Here is a 19,835-nt window from a genome sequence, read left to right as displayed (position 1 = left end):
GACAGGAAGAGAACATAATGCCAGAGGCCAAAATGCTGTTCATTGGGGGGAAAGGCTGTCAGTGCAAGAAGTGTGTCTGGCCTAATGAGGAAAATTTTAATGAACCCAGACCTTTATATCTTGTGATAAATCGAGGGATGTAGCCTCTGAAAGTATGTCAAATTCTGTGCATCACATGTTTGGTCTCTGTAGAGGCCACAAAGCTCCAGTGAAAAGGGTCTTGATCTTAGGGGTTGAGTGACAACTGGTGTGTGTCCTTGCATGTTGTGTTTGTGCGTGGCCATTTTGCTAGCAGGGAGTACAGTGAAAAGAGTCATCCACTGTGACTACTGATATGGAGGAACAGTTAATGGGAGTTATAAGCATAGATTTCTTTCCTGAATATGAAGGAGGAATTTTACTCTCTTCTTGTTGATTATGAACTGGAACTGAGGGGACCTAGGTTCATACCCGAGTTGCTCAGCTTGCATGCTGTGAGACCCTGGACAAGTCACATTCACTCTTTTATTCTCAGCTTATTCATCAGGAAACGAGGGAGTGAACCAAGTTACTCTGTTCCTTCATTTTGAGTCCTCCTGATTCCTTAATCCTTCACTGTATTTATTTATAGCCCTCGCTAAGTAAAATATCTTAGTTTCCTTATCTTTAGAGATACTGACTTTTATGGTGTTACACATAAATTATTTAAATAGCAAACTTGATTAAACTATTTAATATTTTCAATAAATTATGATTATGTTAAAAGTCTTTTTTAAATAAAAGTTGCATTACTTGTATAGAATAATGCAATGCATGCTTTATAGAAATGTGAATCATCTTTTAGGGAATATCTGACTCAACTCTGGAGTTGGCTGTTCTTAGCACATTCCAGAACCATGACAACATCTGTGAAAACAGGGTGTTCATGTCGCCCAGTTGTCTAGTAGCATTGACTTTGCGCAGAGGACTTTTACATTTACAGCTTCTGCTGACCAACACAGTGAGGCTATTGCAGTTCGTTTAGCAGTAAGTGGGTCATTTAGTAATAATCTGTAAATGAAATCAGAGTGAGCTGTGAGAAGGATAAGTTGGCTTGTTTTCTTTTATTGAAAAGACATGTAGAGGCTATACATTGTCAAATTTATGAAATTATTTTAGAAAACAAATCAGTTCATGAAGGTCTGGTCCACAGATTGGCATTGGGTTCTTATTGAGTTTGTCTCTGGGCCTGTAATTACTTCTGGAGACGTGTGCAGTCAAGCATTCTCTTATTATTGCAAAGTGAGGGTATTGGAAAACCTTTACTTTCCTAAAATGACAAGGTTTATCTGACAGGTTAAAACTCATTCATACCAGGGCCTCCCTAGTGGTGCAGCGGTTGAGCGCTGGGTTGCAAAGCTGCCCGCAGCCTCTGCAGCTCCGGTTAGATCCCTGGCCCCCAGCGGGGGTCCCACATGGTGCACAGACCTCTCCTGCTGCCCGCTGCTCCCCTCAGCAGTGTACTTCATCAGTCTGCCTGCTCTGCTCCCTAGTCTGACTCTGGTGAATTCTCTCACCCACCTGTGCTCTGACTATACCCAGTGCTTGTATAAATAAATAAATAGATAAAATCTTAAAAAACAAAACAAAACAGAACTCATTCATACCAAATGAAAACATAGATTATGTTTCTGATCTTTCATACTTATTTTCCCTCCCTCCCACTCTGCCTTCCTCCTTTCTTTCCTCTGTTTCTTCCTTCCCTCCCTTCCTTTCTTCCTCCTCTTATTCAACAGATAGTTTTTGAGCACCTGGTATTGTGCCATGTTGGGCTGAATTAGGAAAAATATTCCAATGGGAGAAGTAGCTTGAACAAAAGACCCTAGGATAGAGTGTGCATGTTCTTCATATAGTTTGAAGTTTGCAGGGTTTAATCATAGAATAGGAGAATGTCTTGAGCTTGGAGAGATTAGCCAAGACCCAAGTAGAATGCTATGGCTGCAGATTAAAGAACAAACTGGACTGCGAAGTGAGAGTAGGGCAGGACTTGGTACAGCAAGGCTAGTTAAGAATGTGTTTCTAATCAGCACACCAAGACTTTATTAAAGAAGTCTTTCTTGAGCCCAACATTCTCCTAGGCCAGTATTGACTGTTTATTAAAAATGTCTTTGGTATTGACATTGGATACTACGGGCTGTAGTCCAGACTAAAGTTAATAGCTAACTCAATAGCTGGTAGTGACAAAAGAGAAAAGGGGGTTATAAAACCCCCTTATTTCTTAAAAATAATCTCATGATAGCTAATATATCCATGTTATTGGATGGCTCTCTCTTCTCTAGAGATGTGTGAAGCTAGCAGATGAGTGAGTGTTTGGCAGGTTGAGGAGGTTTTAGAAGAGTTGGAATAACTCATCCTTTTATGTTTTGAGAGTTCTGCTGCTGGGTTCTTTCACTCCCGGATTGCAGAAACAAAGCAGTCTGTTTTCAGGTGTTTATTGAGTCCCTTAGCATTTTGCTGAGAGTCTGCTTCACATTAGAGACTCTCAGAGACTACTCAGTGAGGCACTTGGTCCGACCTGCACAGTGAAACATAACTCATCTCAGACTAACTGTGAGCAGACATATCTGGTTATGCCACAGTTAGAACTGTGTGAATTGGTGCCAGGCTTCATTTCTTGTGTTTGAATTCCCCCTCTCCCATACTCCTTTATCCCACAGAGCTTGCAGCCTAACCTTCTTTAATCTGTGGTTAAGATTTTAAACACTGCATATTGACTAAAAGGGGAAAAGATAATAACGAGTCAGTGTTGTCTCTAAACATAGAGATAATGTGTGAAAGAGACAGAAGAATGTAATAAAAAGTCTGTTTTTTGTTGTTCATAATGATTATTTTTTAAGTTAAATTTTCAGTTTTCCTTATTTCAGTTTCTAATCTTGTTTATGTGGAGTGAAAAGTTAAAATGACTTTACATATTGGATTCTTTTTTTTAATGCCCTAGAGGGCTCAAAATAATTTGGCTAAGAATTTAGCCACCAACCAGATTTCCAATTCACATGGATTTGAGGACCTCCTATCCAAATAATTAGATTTTTCTGACCATTTTTTTTTTTATTATTGATTGGAGTAGTACTTTCGAATACACATATGGAAAATTCACTTTTTAACTCGACCAGGTGGTTTTTGAAAATGCCTTATGTTGAGTATTTTTATGGCCCAGAACTATTCTTTTAAAACCAGCCGTTTCAAGGCTTTGGAAAATACTTGCATTTGTCATAAAAATCCTGCAGTTTCTTCTTTTGCATTTAGGCTTGCTAACAGGAGGAATGCATGTAATCAGAGGGGTCATAAAAGTTCTGTTACCCATTCTTGTTGCAGCCTTATAGTCACACCCCCACATTCTGGGTTTTATTCTATGGGGAGTAATTAATATTTCTCCTATAATTCAAATGAAGTAAATATTTAGCTAATTCATTATATGTATATATAGGATAAAGTATATAAAGACTGGATATTTTTATGTTAATGTTTTAATTGATTTAAGTCTCATTTTTGTGTGGGAATTGAATTGTACCTGATCATAGTAAAAGTAAATTTAAGTAGAATCTCTGATAAATTAATTCCTGAATTTTAACATTTAAAGCAAATTAATGATGAAAAAGCCAGAAAAGTTGCTTAGTTTTTTTCCCCCTTTTTTGGGTAAAATATTCTACTTTGGTTTTATTTATTTATTTTTTTTTTACATCATTGCTCATTTTTAAACACTATTTGCTTCCCCCACACCTTCAGGTGTAGTCCTCATAGAATTTCCTTCCCCAATGCACCCGTGCACCATCACCTCAGTCCCCTGTGCTCCTCCCTCCCTCTGATCCCTCTCCCTCCTCCTCCCCTGCAGTATGTCTCTGATTTATAATTGTCTGTTCTTGCTTTGTTGTGTTTTGTACTGTTATTATTTTTTTACACTGACGTCTTATTTGGTTCCCCTATATTCCTGCTATAAGTGAAACCATTTGATATTTTTCTTTTTCCTTCTGGCTTATTTCACTGAGCATAATTCCTTCTACTTCCATCCACGTTGCTGCGAATGGCATGAGATTATCTTTTTTGATTGCTGACTAGTCTTCCATTGTGCATGTATGCCACATCTTCCTGGCCCAGTCATCTATTTTGGGGCATTTGTGTTGTTTCCAGGTTTTACCTATTGTAAATAGTGCTGCAATAAACATAGGGGTACAGGTGTTCTTTTGGATCAATGCTTTTCTGTCCTTTGGGTAGATCCCTAGGAGTGGAATTGCCGGGTCATATAGTAGCTCCATTTTCAGTAGACTGAGCAACCTCCAGACAGCTTTCCATAGTGGTTGGACCAGTTTGTACTCCCACCAGCAATGCAGGAGAATTCATTTTTCACCACATCCTCGCCAACATTTGTTGTTGCTAGTTTTTTTGATATGTGCCATTCTTACTGGTGTAAGGTGTTATCTCAATGAGGTTTTGATTTGTATTTCCCCGATGATAAGGGATGTTGAACATTTTTTCATATGCCTCTTCGCCATCTGCATTTCCTCTTTGGGAGAAATGTCTTTTCAGTTCTTCTGCCCATTTCTTGACTGGATTGTTTACTTTGTTTTTGTTGAGTCATATGAGTTCTTTGTATATCTTTGTGATCAGTTGTATCCCTTATCAGTTGTATAGAGTGCAAAAATTTTTTCCCAATCAGTGGGGTGTCTCTTTGTTTTGGTTAATATCTCTTTTGCTGTACAGAAGCTTTTCAGTTTGATGTAATGCCAGGTGTTTATCTTTTCCTTGATTTTCTTTGCTTTGTGTGATGAGTCTTTAAAGATGTTACTGAAATGTATGTCTTGTAGTGTTTTACCTATATTTTCTTCTATATATTTTATGGTTTTGGGTCTCATGTCCAGTTCTTTTATTCATTTTGCGTTGATTTTTGTGTATGGTGAGAGGTAGTGGTTTAGTTTCTTTTCTTTTCTTTTTTTTTTTTTTTTTGCTTGTGGTAGTCCAGTTTTCCCAGTACCATTTATTGAATGAACTGTCTGTGTTCCATTGCATATTCTAGGAGTAAAGATAATTAAAAAATATTTTTATTCAGTTGCTTTAATAAAGAGAGAGACAATGATAAGTTAAGAGGGAATTCTGTTTATGAAGATTATTTTGGGGGGGTAGTTGAAGAGACATGGGCATTTTTAATAATGGAGTAGGGAGCTGATGAGGAGGAGGGAGATTCCCATCAGGGAAGAGGTGAAGGATTAGGGCACAGAAGGAAGCAGCGTTTATATGTCACAGGCCAGGGAAGTGAGGGATTTCTTACTCATGTTGCTGTTCCCTCTGTAAAGAAGATGAAAAAGTGAATGCCAGACATAAAAGAATTGGTGATGGAGCAGGGAGTTTTAGGCAAGTGGTGAAGAATTGAATGGGATATTGTGAGGAATAGAAAAACTGGCCAGATACACACACCAAAAAGAATTGCTAGGTTTCTTGGAGCACCTAGCTGAATTTGAAGACATGGAATTTGTGGTAGCTCTGTCCAAGGTGGTAGTATTTTTCTCTAGTAGAAATTTCTAGCTTTAGGCAAGAGAAGATGTATAGCTGACTTGATCAAAATTGAGATTGCCTGGGTGGTTACAGGGCAAGAGCAAGGGTGTAAGGAAGTTGAAGGTATTGGTAGAAAGAAGAATCATATAGAATAGCCCATATAGGGAAGGAGGTAAAGATAGAAGAGGCTCAAAGACTGGGACAACATTGAGCAGATAGAGTTGGGGAGAGAAAGTGCTACAAGAACAAGAAATTGCCGTCAGAAGTTAAATGTCTGAGGGGAACTACTTGCTTTGAAGGTGGTGGTGTATTAGTAGGTGTTTGGATGGCTGAAATGGAGAGAAAACAAAGGCTTGATGGAGACAGGCATACTCTCAGCCAAGTGGTTAACCTTTTGGGGGTGTGAGGATCAGTTTTGGAGAGACCAAGAAGATGGTACAAGGAGTGGCCTACAATGTAGAAAATCAGGCCTTTGCTTAAAACATACTAGGTTTGTATCATTGAAATTATTAGAATATACCTGCCTTTCCTGTTTTCCTGGTGGTGTCTGGCACTTGAGTTAATGCAGTGGGGGGGACCTGGAGTTCAGTAAAATGACAGAAGTAGTTCAGGGTATTGAAGGTTTAAGAAATATTGTTTACAATGGAATAGATGTCTCTGATCAGTTTGAGAATGGTGGCAATCTGGGTCAGGAGAGATGAAGCAGAGATGAAATAAGGGCATGAGAGGCTCAGTGACAGGAAGAACTTGAATTTGGGTGGTAGCCAACAATGACCTGGATGTGAGGCATGAGGGCTTCAAGTTTCCAGGGAACTTCCAGTAAACTTTATTTTTGATGCTAGCTGACAGCTTGTTGGTGAGAGGCTTTAAGCAGCAAATATTACTAATAAAATTGTGGTAGGAGCAGCTAGCTAACAGTAATAGTTTTCTATAATGTGCAGTGTGCTAATTGCTTGATATACATTTGATCTGGCTAATCTTTAGAACCATTCAAGGAGTAGCAGTTGTGTCATCATTTAAATTTTAAAAATGAGGAAAATGTATATTCAAAAGATTATATGAATAGCTTTAGGTCATTTGCTGTGAAACACAGGCAGCTGAATTGCAACCCTTTCTCTGATAATCACCGTGTTGTCCCAAGAACTTGAAGGGAGCAGATTTGATTACTTCCTAGAATCCAACCTGAATGTGGAACCACTATTAACCTGCCAGTGATGGAGGGTTCAGGCTGTTTTGCTGAATATACAGAATTCAAATCAGGGCATATGAATGACAACTGCAGACTAAGAATTTCTAACATTTAGTTTCTTTTTCCTTTTAGTTTTGGTTGCATGATATCATGAACGGTCTCATATACTCAGATAGATAATGGTTAATGATAAACAGTATATATTTTAAAATATCTAAAATTTCCATGTGGGGATATAATACTCATTTAGTTTGAAATAGCAGAAGGTAAAAGCACTAATGTGGTTGTAACCTTTGATATGTTAAAGTATGGTTCATAAAATATTTGGATATGGATTTTCAAATTACAGCTTTTTGAACAGAATATGCACGTGTAACAGTCTGAAATCTTATCTGTGAGCGAAAATCTGAAATTCATGTGTTGAAACTTATTTAATAAAGATATATTATTTTCTCTTGGTTGATATTTTCAGACATCTCAACTTCTTTTTCTCTAATATCTTTCCCATCCTTGGGTAAAATACTGTATTGTACTTGAATCTATTAAACTTAAACTGGTACTTGGTAGTTATGATATAATAACTTGTTATTTTTTAATTAATTTTGTGACTGGATTGGTGTGGAATGATTTTGACCCAGCAGAAAATAGCCATACCTCCCCCCATCGGCACCCCATTATCATTCTTTATATATTTACAAATACTGCCATTTTCCTGCATTGTAATTACAGGCTCCCCAAAGCAGTTGCTTTTATAATTTGTAAAGACTGAGGAACTTGTTGTGAAATTTTACCTAGAAGTTCAGCTTTCTCATTTAGAGTATTTCCTAGGTTAATTTCTCTGAACTCTTGTTTTCATAGATTTTGATGTAATTGAGGTAGCAAATTATTTATTCCTCTTTTTCGGAAGAAAATTGAGAGAAAATTAAAGCCAAGTTTTGCTTCCCCCTTTGTGAAAAAGATTAATAATAACCACAGCAATAAAATAGCTAACATATGTTGAGCATGCAAATTGCTATGTGCCAGGCATTGAATTCATGCTGTTGAATGAGCAAGTGAGGAAACAGTCTTAAGTCAGTACAGTTGTACATTTCAGTGGTGGAGACGATATTGAATCTGAGGATGTACCAGAAAGGTTCTCTGGCTTAATTTTCTTTTCTTTTTTCTTAAGATTTATTCATTTATACATATAAGAACTGGGGTACAGGCCAGAGGTGCAGGGGGTGAGAGGATTCACCAGAGACAGAGTGGGTAACAGAACAGGCTGATGACTGAAATACACTGCTTAGGGGAACAGTGGGTGAGGCAGGAGAGGTCTGCTGCACCATGTGGGTAGCTCCCTGGCCGGGGATCGAACACATGCTGTGGTGGCTACAGCTAGCTTCATAGGTTGCATCTTAACCCCTTGCACCACCAGGGAGACCCCGGCTTAATTTTCTACCAGAATGTCAGTTGTAAGTTAGAAGAATATTGGTGAATTTTCTGTTCCTTTTTTTCCATTTTAGAAAAAAAAGAGAAATCCTTGCTGTGTATACTATATTAAGTGTTCATGCACACAGTTCTTTACCATACTCTGGATTTAGCACAGAATCCTAGGAAATTTGATTAAGTTGAAACATTTTGCTCTACTTATAAATCCTCATCATTTGTCATAGAACGTGGTTGGACCATGGCTGAGAGTGAAGCTGCCCAGGGCAAGGGTGCCCCTGCTGAACACTGGAGAAAGGGTGGGAGTGGCCCTGCCACTGTCTCCAGTTGGTGCTGTTAGGGGGTACCAGGGCTGGCATGGGCTTTAACTGCTGCAACTTTTCTGACCCAGGTCCCGGGGAAGGCCATGCCTCAGATTCTTGTGGCAGCTGGGAGGAATAAAAGGGTTCCTATTTAAGCCTTGCATTGCTGCATGTAAAAGGCTTTCTTTAGTTTTGGTTTTTTATTCTCTATTTTCAGTTGCTTTACTCTGTTATGACCTCTGACCTCTGTGTTGCATTTACATTATAGTCTCTTAGTAAGACTTCAGATTGAAGAGTCTTAAACATTTTCTGCTTCTACTTCTTACCTCCTCATTTTAGAGACAAGGACGTTAACACTAACAGATGTGAAATGTATTATTCAAAGCTGTGTGACTAGTGGCTCAGAGTAGAAGCTAATCTCATGACTTCAGTGATTCCTGACCCCCCCCCCCCCGCCCCGGCCTATTACAAAAGGCCCAGTACCTCTCCATGTCTTGCTTCCAATTTCTTATTTGCTCATCCTGATCCTGACTTGCCATCTGTCTTCTTGATCTCTTGGCTTTGTACCCTGCCCTGCTTGAGGGAACAGTTGTTTGATGGTGTTAATCTCAGCTTTGGAATTACTGTATGACCCCTGGTAACTTTATGCCTTAATATCATTATCAGCAGATTAAGTAGGATCCTTATCAAAGAGATTCATGGGAAAATGGAAATCATGTGAACTGGTGACCAGTTTTATTATTATTTATTAGAAGAGACTTCAAGGAAATTTATTTAAAACAAAGTGCAGAGAAAAAAATAAGTTGACGAAGGTTTCCCTTTGAGCAAACTGTTCAAGAACTCGTGAAAAAATTGAGACTTTAGGCCAAATTGTTATATAAAATGTGAGAGGATACTATTTCCCTACTTTGTTCTTTACGCAAAATACCTTTGGGTCAAATTCTGCTCTGCAAGTGGTAATGTAGGTTTGATCCATTTGAACATGGAAAAAGATATGCTTAAGTTGCTTTAACAGATAAGATTTATAAAGGGTAAAGCAGAATAGTCAATGCTGTGAAGTTTTGGTATAAAAAATTAGATTCTTGGGTTAAATTAGATCTTTCAATCTGTTATACTGTTTCTGTCTTTCAAACTCAGTTTTCGTGTGTGTGTGTGTGTGTATTTATATATAAATGAGGAAAAATATTTACAAGTCAGAGTTATATGTGCTGGTAGAGTGCTCGGCACATAGTAGGTACTTAATGAGTTAGCTTCTTTCCTTCCTAATAGTTTAACACTTTCTATTATATTTAGATATCTGATATCCATGTTACTGGAGAGTCAGAAGATATGTCTGCAAAAGAGAGATTATTACTGTGGACACAGCAGGCAACAGAGGGTTATGCTGGAATACGGTGTGAAAATTTCACTACTTGCTGGAGAGACGGAAAACTATTTAATGCCATCATTCATAAATACAGGTATGGAATTTGTGAAGTCTTTTTCCTTTAGACAAATACGAGATGTGTTTATATAATTTGCAAATTTTAAAATAACCGCTTACTACATGCAAGGAATACATGTGCATGGCAAAAAAGTAAAAAATGAAAACATCACATTTATGATACTTAGAGATCATCACTCTAAGCTTTAGTGCACTCATGCAGACTATAGTAATGTATTTGGATTTTGTCAGATAGTAAATTGCTATGCAGAATCTATAGGTAGTTGACTAAGATGGTGCATATAGAGAACTGAAGGGTTTCAGTTCACACTTAGAACTCACAAGTTTGCAAATCATAGTCTCATCTAGTTGCTCGACTGAGTAACTGAGTTTAACAATAGCCAATTTTTGAGTAGTAAACAGTTTTCCTGTGAGAATTATTAAAAACTAAACAACATCAATACTCACATGGCTATTACTAAGTGTCAGGCACTGTCCAAAGGAGACTATATATATTTACTCATCTAATTCTCATAACGCTTCTCTGGGGATATTGTTATCCCCAGTAAATAGATGGAAACTGAGACACAGAGTAAGTACTCATTTAAGGTCACACAATCAGCAAACCAGATTTGGGATTCAAATGAGGCTCTGTGGCTCTTGAGTTCATGATCATAATGCCTTATAAGAAACTAAATCCTTGGACAATATTATTGAAAATGGCATATTTCTTTATCTGTTATTTTTCTTAGATTTAGAAGAATTATATAATATTGGAGAACTGAATATATTCCCAAATAGACTAAACCTAAGCTATAAACTCATTAAATTCACAAACATATGATTACAATAAAAATAATAATTATTAGAATAGATCATATTTTGATTGTTTTCCATATGTGATGCATACTGTTGAGTACTTTACTTATGTTATATTGAAATCTCCCAACAATGCCCCAAACCAGAAACAATTATTATTCCACTTTTACAGATGAAGAACTTGAGATTTGCCAAGGTCATGCTGCTAATAAGTTACAAAGTTAAGATTTTATTTTAGATATGTTTGACATAAAATTCCATTCTCCCTTTCTCCTCCTCCTCCCCTCCCCCTCCCCCCTCCCCTCCCTCCCCTCCCCTCCCCCTCCCCTCCCCCTCCCCCTCCCCCTCCCCCTCCCCCTCCCCCCTCCCCCCTCCCCTCCCCTTCCCTCCCCCTCCCCCCCCTCCCCCTCCCCTCCCCCTCCCCCTCCCCTCCCCTCCCCCTCCCCTCCCCTCCCCTCCCCCTCCTCCTCCTCCTCTCCTTCTTTTCCCCCACCACCTTTTTGAAAATTATCTCAACATCTACAAAGCTATAGATATTGAATCCCTTTCAAACATTATAATAGTCTCCTTCCTTTAAGAAGCATTATTTCAACAGAGGTGAATTAAAAAGAAAAACTAGGATCAGCTTACCTACACTTGTCCAAAATAAAGCACCAGATCTCCTGTAGCAACAGTGCCAAAAGGGCTTAGTGGTTGCAGACATTGTGATTATCACACTTTACTCCCCATGTGACTTAAAACATGACACCATAAGGAGGCAGCATAGCTGGACACTGTCTGTACCTGCAACAATAAGGTCTTCCTAGCCTTTGAATAAAAATATTTGGCTTATTAGAAGATTTATGTCATAATGCATCTTTAAGGATATACTTTGCTCTATTTGAAGATTTTCAGGTAGAAGCAAAACATTTAAAAGCTAGCTAGTCTTCTAAAAGCATTGACTTTAAAAAACAATGGTTTCCAGGCATTTTCTCTTCAATACTTATAAAGAATTATAATTAAAAATTGTGATATATATGCTGTATGTTTAAATAAGTCTCTGTATACATCAATGATCCTACAGATTCCTGAGGAAGTTTAATATTAAAGAGCTTATATTGCTGTAGAGAATTTGGATCTTATTTGTTTTGAACTATTATTTTGGCAGAGAGAGAACTTTAGAAAGTTGTTTAACTTTGAACTATGGTTTCCTAGTTTGGTTTATTTTCTTTTATTAGAACTCTTTATTGTATATCAGATTTAAATGCTTATGTGATTTCTTTGTTGCTGAAGTTTTTTTAAAGTTATCCTGTATCTCATAAAATAATACTGTATTTTCATCTGTAAAACTGTACTTTTTTTTCTTTAAATTTTATTTTTATATTCCCCATACAATTACAGCTCCCTTACTTTGACCCCATCCCTCCTTTCCCTGCCCCCACCCCCCATAGAGTGTCTCTGGTACATAGTTGTTTGTTGATTTTGATATTTTCTTTCTTATAGTTATTCTTTTTCCTGGTCCCTTATTTAAGTTTTCTAGATTCCGGCTATGAGTGAGAACATCCGGTATTTTACTTTTTCTTTCTGGCTTATTTCGCTGAGCATGATCCCTTCCAGCGACATCCATGTTGCTGCAAATTGCATGTGTTTATCTTTTTTGAATGCTGAGTAATAGTCCATGGTGTATATGTACCACATCTTCTTTATCCGGTCATCTATTTTTGGGCATTTGGGTTGTTTCCAAAGCTTAGCTATTGTAAACAGTGCTGCCATAACATAGGGGTGCAGGTGCTCTTTGGAATTGATGTTTCTGTGTCCTTAGGGTAAATACCTAGGAGTGGAATTGCTGGATCATATGGAAGCTCTATGTTTAGTAGGTCAAGAAATCTACACACAGCTCTCCATAGTGGTTGGACCAGTTTGCACTCCCACCAACAGTGCGGGAGAGTTCCTTTTTCTCCACAACCTCGTCAACATTTGTTGTTGCTAATTTTTTTAATATGTGCCATTCTCACTGGTGTAAGATGGTATCTCATTGTAGTTTTGATTTGCATTTCCCTGGTTACAAGTGATGTGGAACATTTTTTCATATGCCTGTTGGCCATTTGCATTTCCTCTTCAGAGAAGTTTCTTTTTAGCTCTTTTGCCCATTTTTTAACTGGATTATTTTCTTTGTTGTTGTTGAGTCTCATCAGCTCTTTGCAGATTTTTATGATCAGTCGTTTATCATTAGTGTTAGGTGCAAAAATGTTCTCCCAGTTGGTGGAGTTTCTCTTTGTTTTGGTTATTGTCTCTTTTGCTGTGCAGAAGCTCTTTAATTTGATGTAGTCCCAGCTGTTTATCTTTGCCTTCACTATCACTGCTTTGGGTGATGTGTCTGTAAAGATGTCTTTGATGTGCATGTCATGAGTGTTTCGCCTGTATTTCCTTCTATGTATTTCATGGTTTCAGGTCTTATGTCTAGTTCTTTAATCCATTTTGAGTTGGTTTTTGTGCATGGTGTTAGGTAGTAGCCAAGCTTCATTCTTTTGCATGTAGTGACCCAGTTTTCCCAGCACCATTTATTGAACAAACTTTCTTTGCTCCAATGCATATTCTTTGTTCCCTTGTCAAAGATTAGTTGACCATAAATCTGTGGGTTTATTTCTGGATTTTCTATTTGATTCCATTGGTCTGTGTGTCTGTTCTTGTTCCAATGCCATGCAGTTTTGATGATTATGGTTTTGGAGCATAGTTTGAAGTCTGAGAATGTGATGCCTCCATTCCTTTCTTTTTTTTCAGGAGAGCTTTGGCTATTCAGGGTTTTTTGTGATTCCATATGAATTTCATCAATAATTGTTCTGTTTCTTTGAAGAATGACATTGAAATTTTTATTGGAATAGCATTGAATCTGTATATTGCTTTTGGTAGGATGGCCATTTTAATAATGTTTATTCTTTCAATCCATGAGCAATCCATGAGTCTTTCCATTTCTTTGCATCTTCTTCTGTTTCTTTTAACAGTGTTTGTAAAACTGTACTTTTAATTGAAGTCCTAGAGCCCCCCCACCTTTTTTAAAAAAACTTTAAACACATATGAATATTTTTCTTCCAGGGTTTGTAAGAATTAAATGAATGGGGTTGAGCTACACATATTTTTCACTAAAAAAAAAAGGACAAAGTTATATTGAAAAATCACTATAGGCAAATTTTTGTATATTGGACACTAATAATCACATTTAAAGAGTATTGTCTTAACAGTAGTTTTTACTCAAGTTTTCCCCATAAATTTTGCATTTTATTTGGATCTGCTATGAAAGCATACCTGGTTAATTGCATGGTTTTGTAATTTTTGATTTAAAAAGTTCTTATTTATCAGTTTCTTCAAGCAGATGTTTAACCTAAAACATTGATGAAGGCCAAGTTCCAAAACAGCAGTGCCCAGTATTGCTCAGTGAGAAAGCATGTTTGCCTGAGCAGGCATGAACGTGAATGTGCACCCACAGGCAAGAAAGAACAGAGCAAAATGTGCAGTAGGGCCAAGCAAACCTAAGTTGGTGATGTGGAAAGACACTGAAATATGTCAAGACTCTAAAATGCTAGTGAGATATGTGAGGTTTTGAAGAGAGATTATTTCTATTAATTGGTTTCTGCTTGTATTTTTCCTATTTTTAATTTATCATATTCATTTATTTAAATCTCCTTTCAAGACCCTTAGCATTCTTTTTATAAGCACATTTTAATTATATTACCCAACTAAGAGTAAAAATTTGGAATAGGATGTATTCACGAATATACCACTTAAATATTTTCTAATTAGGCAGCCAGGAATTTTCACTTGTCTGAGTGAGTAGTTGGGTAGCAATTATTTTGTTCATTGTTTGCATTCTGAATTAGAATTTAATGGGATCATCATTTTCATTATATTAAATGTTTAAAGATGCTGTAATAGGGAAGATTAGAACATAAGGCAGTGGTTATAGTCATCTTGTTTAATAGTATATCCTAGAGGCCCATGATTCAGCCACATGCTTGGACTCAGTCATACTTTATAAGTCAAACTGGATTGGGCTTGGTTTAATACAGGGAGGAGGCCCTGTAGGGTTTGAAGTTCATGTTCCCATAGGAAGTTGGATTTGTGTTGACTGGATGATTCTTTTCTCTCAAACCTTGGTGTCCTTCAGGCTGTAGAACTAAAGCCATGAGGTTATGATGTATATGTACACCCACACAGGGATGGGCTCTGGTTTGTGTAGCTACAGGCCAAGTATGTTGATTTGTTTAAAAGGTCTCAAGTATTTTCAGTTTGTGAGGCAAACTCAAATTGCTTCCTTATCTTAGTAATGAAAAAAACAGTTGAACTCTGAGGAAGTAAATGGATGAACTCCTAGCCATAGCATTTTAAAATCCTTGAAGAGTTTATAAGCACTGCTTGTAATGCATCTGCATCTGGATGAGGGATATGTATCAGTGTTCACATCCCATTGACTGTTTTTAGTGGACCTGTGTATCTTTCCGTGTAGTTTAGGAGAGATAATTTGGTATATAAATATTTAGAGGACGTTTCTGCTTAAATTACTGTCATTCTGTGTTATTCACCCTCTTGCCCATATTATTATTTAGAAATCCCCTCTAGTACTATGCTTTACATTATTTATGAAATATATTTTTTTAGATATGTAGGTGTAAATCAAATTCTCCCAAATTCCTTTCTGAGTCAGAGAACTGAATGTCCTCATATGAAAGTCTGGTATACTTTGGAGCAGTTTTTACAGTAAGATTTTCTTGCTACAGCCTAATATTTTCTTTATCCATGATTTTTAAAAAAAGCAATCAATCGAAATAGTAATACATTAACATGATAGAACATTCAAATAGAATAAAAGTGTACTTATTGAAATGTGATCTTTCTCCAATTCCCAGTCCCTCTCCCCAGTGGCAACCACTATTTAGGTTCTTTCATATTCTTCCAGAATTTTTCTGTGCAATACAAATACCTTTTTTTTTTTTGCTTTTTTTGGGGGACAGTGTCAGCTTTTTTGATGTATAATTTACATAAACAGGTAAACTTGAATATGCATACAAGTTTTTTCTAAAGCATGAATGAAATAATAGTATATTCTTCCATTTTCTTTTTTTCCTCTCATTTTGGAAGTCTTTCCATATTAGCACAAACAGATTTCCCTTATTCTTTTTGTCATTGGGTAGTATTTTATTGTATGAATACAGCATAATTTACTTAATCCTAATAGCATTTTATTGATAGACATTATACATTTTGCTTTTTTAAAACGATTGAACTTGTTGTCTTTGTGAGTAGATATGTGAATATGTCTATAGGACAAGGTTCTAGAAGTGAAATTTCTGGATCAAAGTGTTAGTGCATGCCCAAGAAGTACCCGGGGACCTCCAAACTTGGACACACTAGAGGAATCTGGCCATCCATGTTCAGAGAGTCAAAGCAGACTTTTACTGTGAAGAACTTTAATGGAATTAGTATGCACAGAGAAAGAAGAAAGGGTATTCCTAATAGTTTCCCACTAAACTACCCACGTTATCTATCTCTTTATGGGCAAATGCCCTGTCAAACACTGTTGACCCCAAGCTGGTGCTGAGACCTAAATGTTTGCTAAAAACCTAGTGGAGGAGAAACACAAGAAAGGAGTGAAAGGGGCCAGGCAAGTCTGGGACAAAAGAAGCAAAATCAAAGTAGAAATCAAGATAATGGCAGCCATTGTCAGCCTCCCCAGATGTCTCTCACCCACATGTCTCTCCTCCAAGTCTTCTTCCCCTATTCCCTGGGTATAAGACAGGCCACGGAAGCAAGAGACCTGTTTTATAGAGCCCACCTGCTTTCCGTGTTACATAGCTTCACCCCTCATTCCCAGTAGCATCCTAGGACCTGGAGTCCAAGGAAACTGCATGTAAGGGGGCAGGGAACATGGCACCTCCCTTAACAGAAGGATATTACATTAAAAATTTTTATGGTGTATATCAGTTGTCTCCCAAAAGAGTTTACTGATATATACCTCATCTGCACTATTTGCCCTTCATGCTGCCTTTGAGGAAGAAACATTTCCTTACTTTAACTTACTTATATTCTAGTAATCTAAATTTATTCTTTTATTGTTTATAAAATTAGTATTCTTTAGTTTTTAAAGTGTGTGCCAGAGTTGAAATTGCAGGCATTATGTTTCTTCTGTTTGGTGTGCAGGCTGTTAGTCTAAACATGTATGTGTTAAGAGTTTAGTGGAAAAAGTGACCAAGTAAGTTGGCAGATCTCAGTGATGTGATCATTTGAAAAGACTACCAGTAGTGGGGGCTGTCTTGACAGTGACATGGGAGAGGGTGCCTGTCATAGCACCAGACACTCAGAAGTATGTTAGTCTCCCTCCCTCTTCATGTACTGCAACTGATCCACTAAGAGGCCTTGTTTTAAAAAGTTGAAGGGAAGATGGACTTAGATTAAAGACTCCCCTTACTTTGAAGTCTGACATTTTCTCCCTTTATCATGATTTCCTTCAGCCTTCTTTTACTTTCCTCTTACATTAAGATTCTCTTACATTGAAGGAGCAGCTGGCACATATTCTCACAGTCTGCTTTTCCTTGCTAGTTTCATCTGTTCCTTTGCAACACTTCTTTTGTTTTGAATTGTTTATAGGTCATATTCCTATGTTACTCTGTGAGATGAAGTATTTTAATAATTTATTTCTACCAGTAAAAAATAAGTTGACCTGTCCTCCCCTTTTTTTTCAGGGGGTGGGGAATGGTAGTTTTTATCCCCATACTCACTAAAGTTTACTTATAATTTACTCTTATAAGTTTACTAAAATATTCATAATGAAGGAGTTGTTTATCAAAATAATTACTATTCTGTGTATATTAAAGTCTATGAGTCTATTACGAAGTTGGTTATTCTTTGTATATAGTCTTAATTCATTAGGTATCTTTTAATTTCTGAGATTGTTAGATTCCAGTCTTGAAGTACTAACAGTTTGTCATAAATTATAGTGTTCCTCATCTCTTGCTTCCTCCTTATTCATAGAGAATCACTCTTTCAGAAAAAAAATCATAAGAAAAATATTTGAAATAGACTAAGGCATCTATTTTTGATGAAAGGGAAAATTACCTTCAATAGCCTTTGCCACCTTGGAGTTCTCGTCTTTGTTTCTTTCTACAATATGTTCCTAAATATGAGCATAAAGGAATGTCTTCTTCCAGTTATGCAACTGTGGGTGGATCTCTTGCAACTTTATATTTATTTGCTGGGGGAGAAGGAGGACCATGTTACAGATCTTTTTTTTCCCCCTCCGAGAGGAGGGGACGATGGTGAGAGATATTTTAGACCAATAAGAACAGTTAGAATATGCTAAGCCTGAACATGATTTAATCTAGTCATCTTCAGGAATTTGTTATGGTAACTGTTCTGCTGTCACAGGATGAGTGAGGCATATTTAATTCATTTTCTCATTGTGTGATCTATTGACGAGCTATGAATTGACTTATGTGCATCTCTGTGGGAGTTAGTGAGTTGTAATCAGGAATGAGAGGTTATTCTAAGAGTAATCTCTAGGTAAATGGAGTGGGTTTTTTTTTTTTTTTCTTTAAATTACAATGACTTTCTCTTCAGTTAGTTGCAATCTGCAGAGTGGCGACTAGTTTCTCAGCAAAGCCTGACTTCTTCAGTGTGAGCCCAGATCTCGGCTTTGCGCATGTACCTAAGCAGTGAAGCACACCAGGAAAGTCATACTTCAGTCATACTTCATTTAGTGGTTTCACTAAACATTATGATTACTAGTCTCACATGGTCTGAGCAACAGTTCTTTTCTCTGTATTATTCACCCCTTTCCTCCCTCATACCACCTTCTTTCCCTCACTGTTAATTAATAAACTTGACTCCTGCTCTCAGAGAAAATTGAAGCCAGGAGGTAGAGAATTTCTCCATCCACTTTCTAATACAAAACATCCTTCATTTGTATCCATCCCAACTAATTTGTTCCTGTTTAACAGAGGAATCCTCTGTCTATCAAAACCCATCCCGCTCCTCCTGTGCTCTGGATCTCTTGTCAACCATTAGCTCAGCATCTCATCTTTCCCTCTCAACAGATGTTTGTCATTGGATCTTAAACATACTGAAGCCTCTTTATATCAATAATTAAAACAATAAGTCAAAACAACAACCCCCCACTCCTTTAACTCCATGCTTTTTCTACCTTTGCCTTATAGCATTCCTTCCCTTCAAGGCCAGACTTCCAGAAGAGTAGTCTGTGCTCACCATTGTCATTTCTTCATTCTGTATTTATTCCTCACCTCACTCTAATTTGGCTTCTGACCCCATAGTTATCCAAATTCTTCTGTTAGGGTAGTGAGTGGGCTCTGTGTGGCTCAATTTAGTGGATATTTTTCAGACCTCATCTTTTTCATTTTTTAGTACAGCAGTTCTTAAATAGTGTCATTTCATTTAATGTCATTTAGTTACAATGTTAACTGAGGATTTACTGTATTAGAACCTAATTACCTTTCTATCTTCTGGAAATACTCTATTTCTTTTGCTTTATGGCATTGTACTCTGTTGGATTTTCTGCTATTTGTTGGGATATTCCAGCTCAACTTGCTTTACAGAGTGAAGTCTCTCACAAGGCAGGTAAAAGTTTAAGTTTTTCAAGGTTGCCTATTCAACTTCAACTTTCTCTTTTCTTCTGTGTTGACTCTTAGCCATGCCTATAACCATAATTACTATAACAGTGTTATAAAACTAAGTTCTGCAGATTTGACCTGAATATCTCCTGGTCTATTCACTCTCCGTAATGCTGCTAAATTCTTTTGCAAGTCACCATGGTCTCTTACCTGCATTCTGTGGGAATACTTTTACCACTTTAAATTTCTTCTCCTTCTGACCTCAAATCTGATCATTTAATCTCTTATAATCCTCCTTAATGCATTTTTTTTCTTTAATGGTTTTCCATAGTTCCTAGTAAAATGTTCAAAATCCTTTAAGAAGGTCACAAGAGTCTACATCATCTTGGCCCCTGCCATCCAACCAGCCTCCTCTGTCACTGTGGTCTTCCCTTGGGCTAGAGCCCTTTATACTCATGCTCCCATGCAGTGGTCTCTTTTTCCTCACACTCCCTCTATCTACAGAGCACATATGTGTTTTTTCCTGCTGAGTGTTCTTCTCCCAGGTTTTCTTCTGGTAGGAGCTCTGAGTTTCTTGG

At 37.3% G+C, this 19,835-nt stretch overlaps 1 protein-coding gene across 16 annotated transcripts in view; it reads left to right on the top strand.

Annotated features, from left to right (window-relative positions):
• DST (dystonin) overlaps positions 1–19,835 on the top strand; it is a 415,236-nt gene that overhangs the window by 223,250 nt on the left and 172,151 nt on the right. For all 16 annotated transcript variants that reach the window (XM_037519891.1, XM_054698893.1, XM_037519898.1 and 13 more), the window contains one exon: positions 9,715–9,881. In XM_037519891.1, the coding sequence (XP_037375788.1) occupies positions 9,715–9,881 (167 nt within the window). The remainder of the gene's footprint in view (positions 1–9,714; positions 9,882–19,835) is intronic.

Source organism: Talpa occidentalis, unplaced genomic scaffold, assembly GCF_014898055.3.
Source record: "Talpa occidentalis isolate TD23 unplaced genomic scaffold, MPIMG_talOcc4v2.1 talOcc4.2, whole genome shotgun sequence".
Classification (NCBI taxonomy): domain Eukaryota; kingdom Metazoa; phylum Chordata; class Mammalia; order Eulipotyphla; family Talpidae; genus Talpa; species Talpa occidentalis.
The sequence above is the reverse complement of the archived record's forward strand: the minus strand, read 5'-3'. Positions and strand labels throughout refer to the sequence as shown.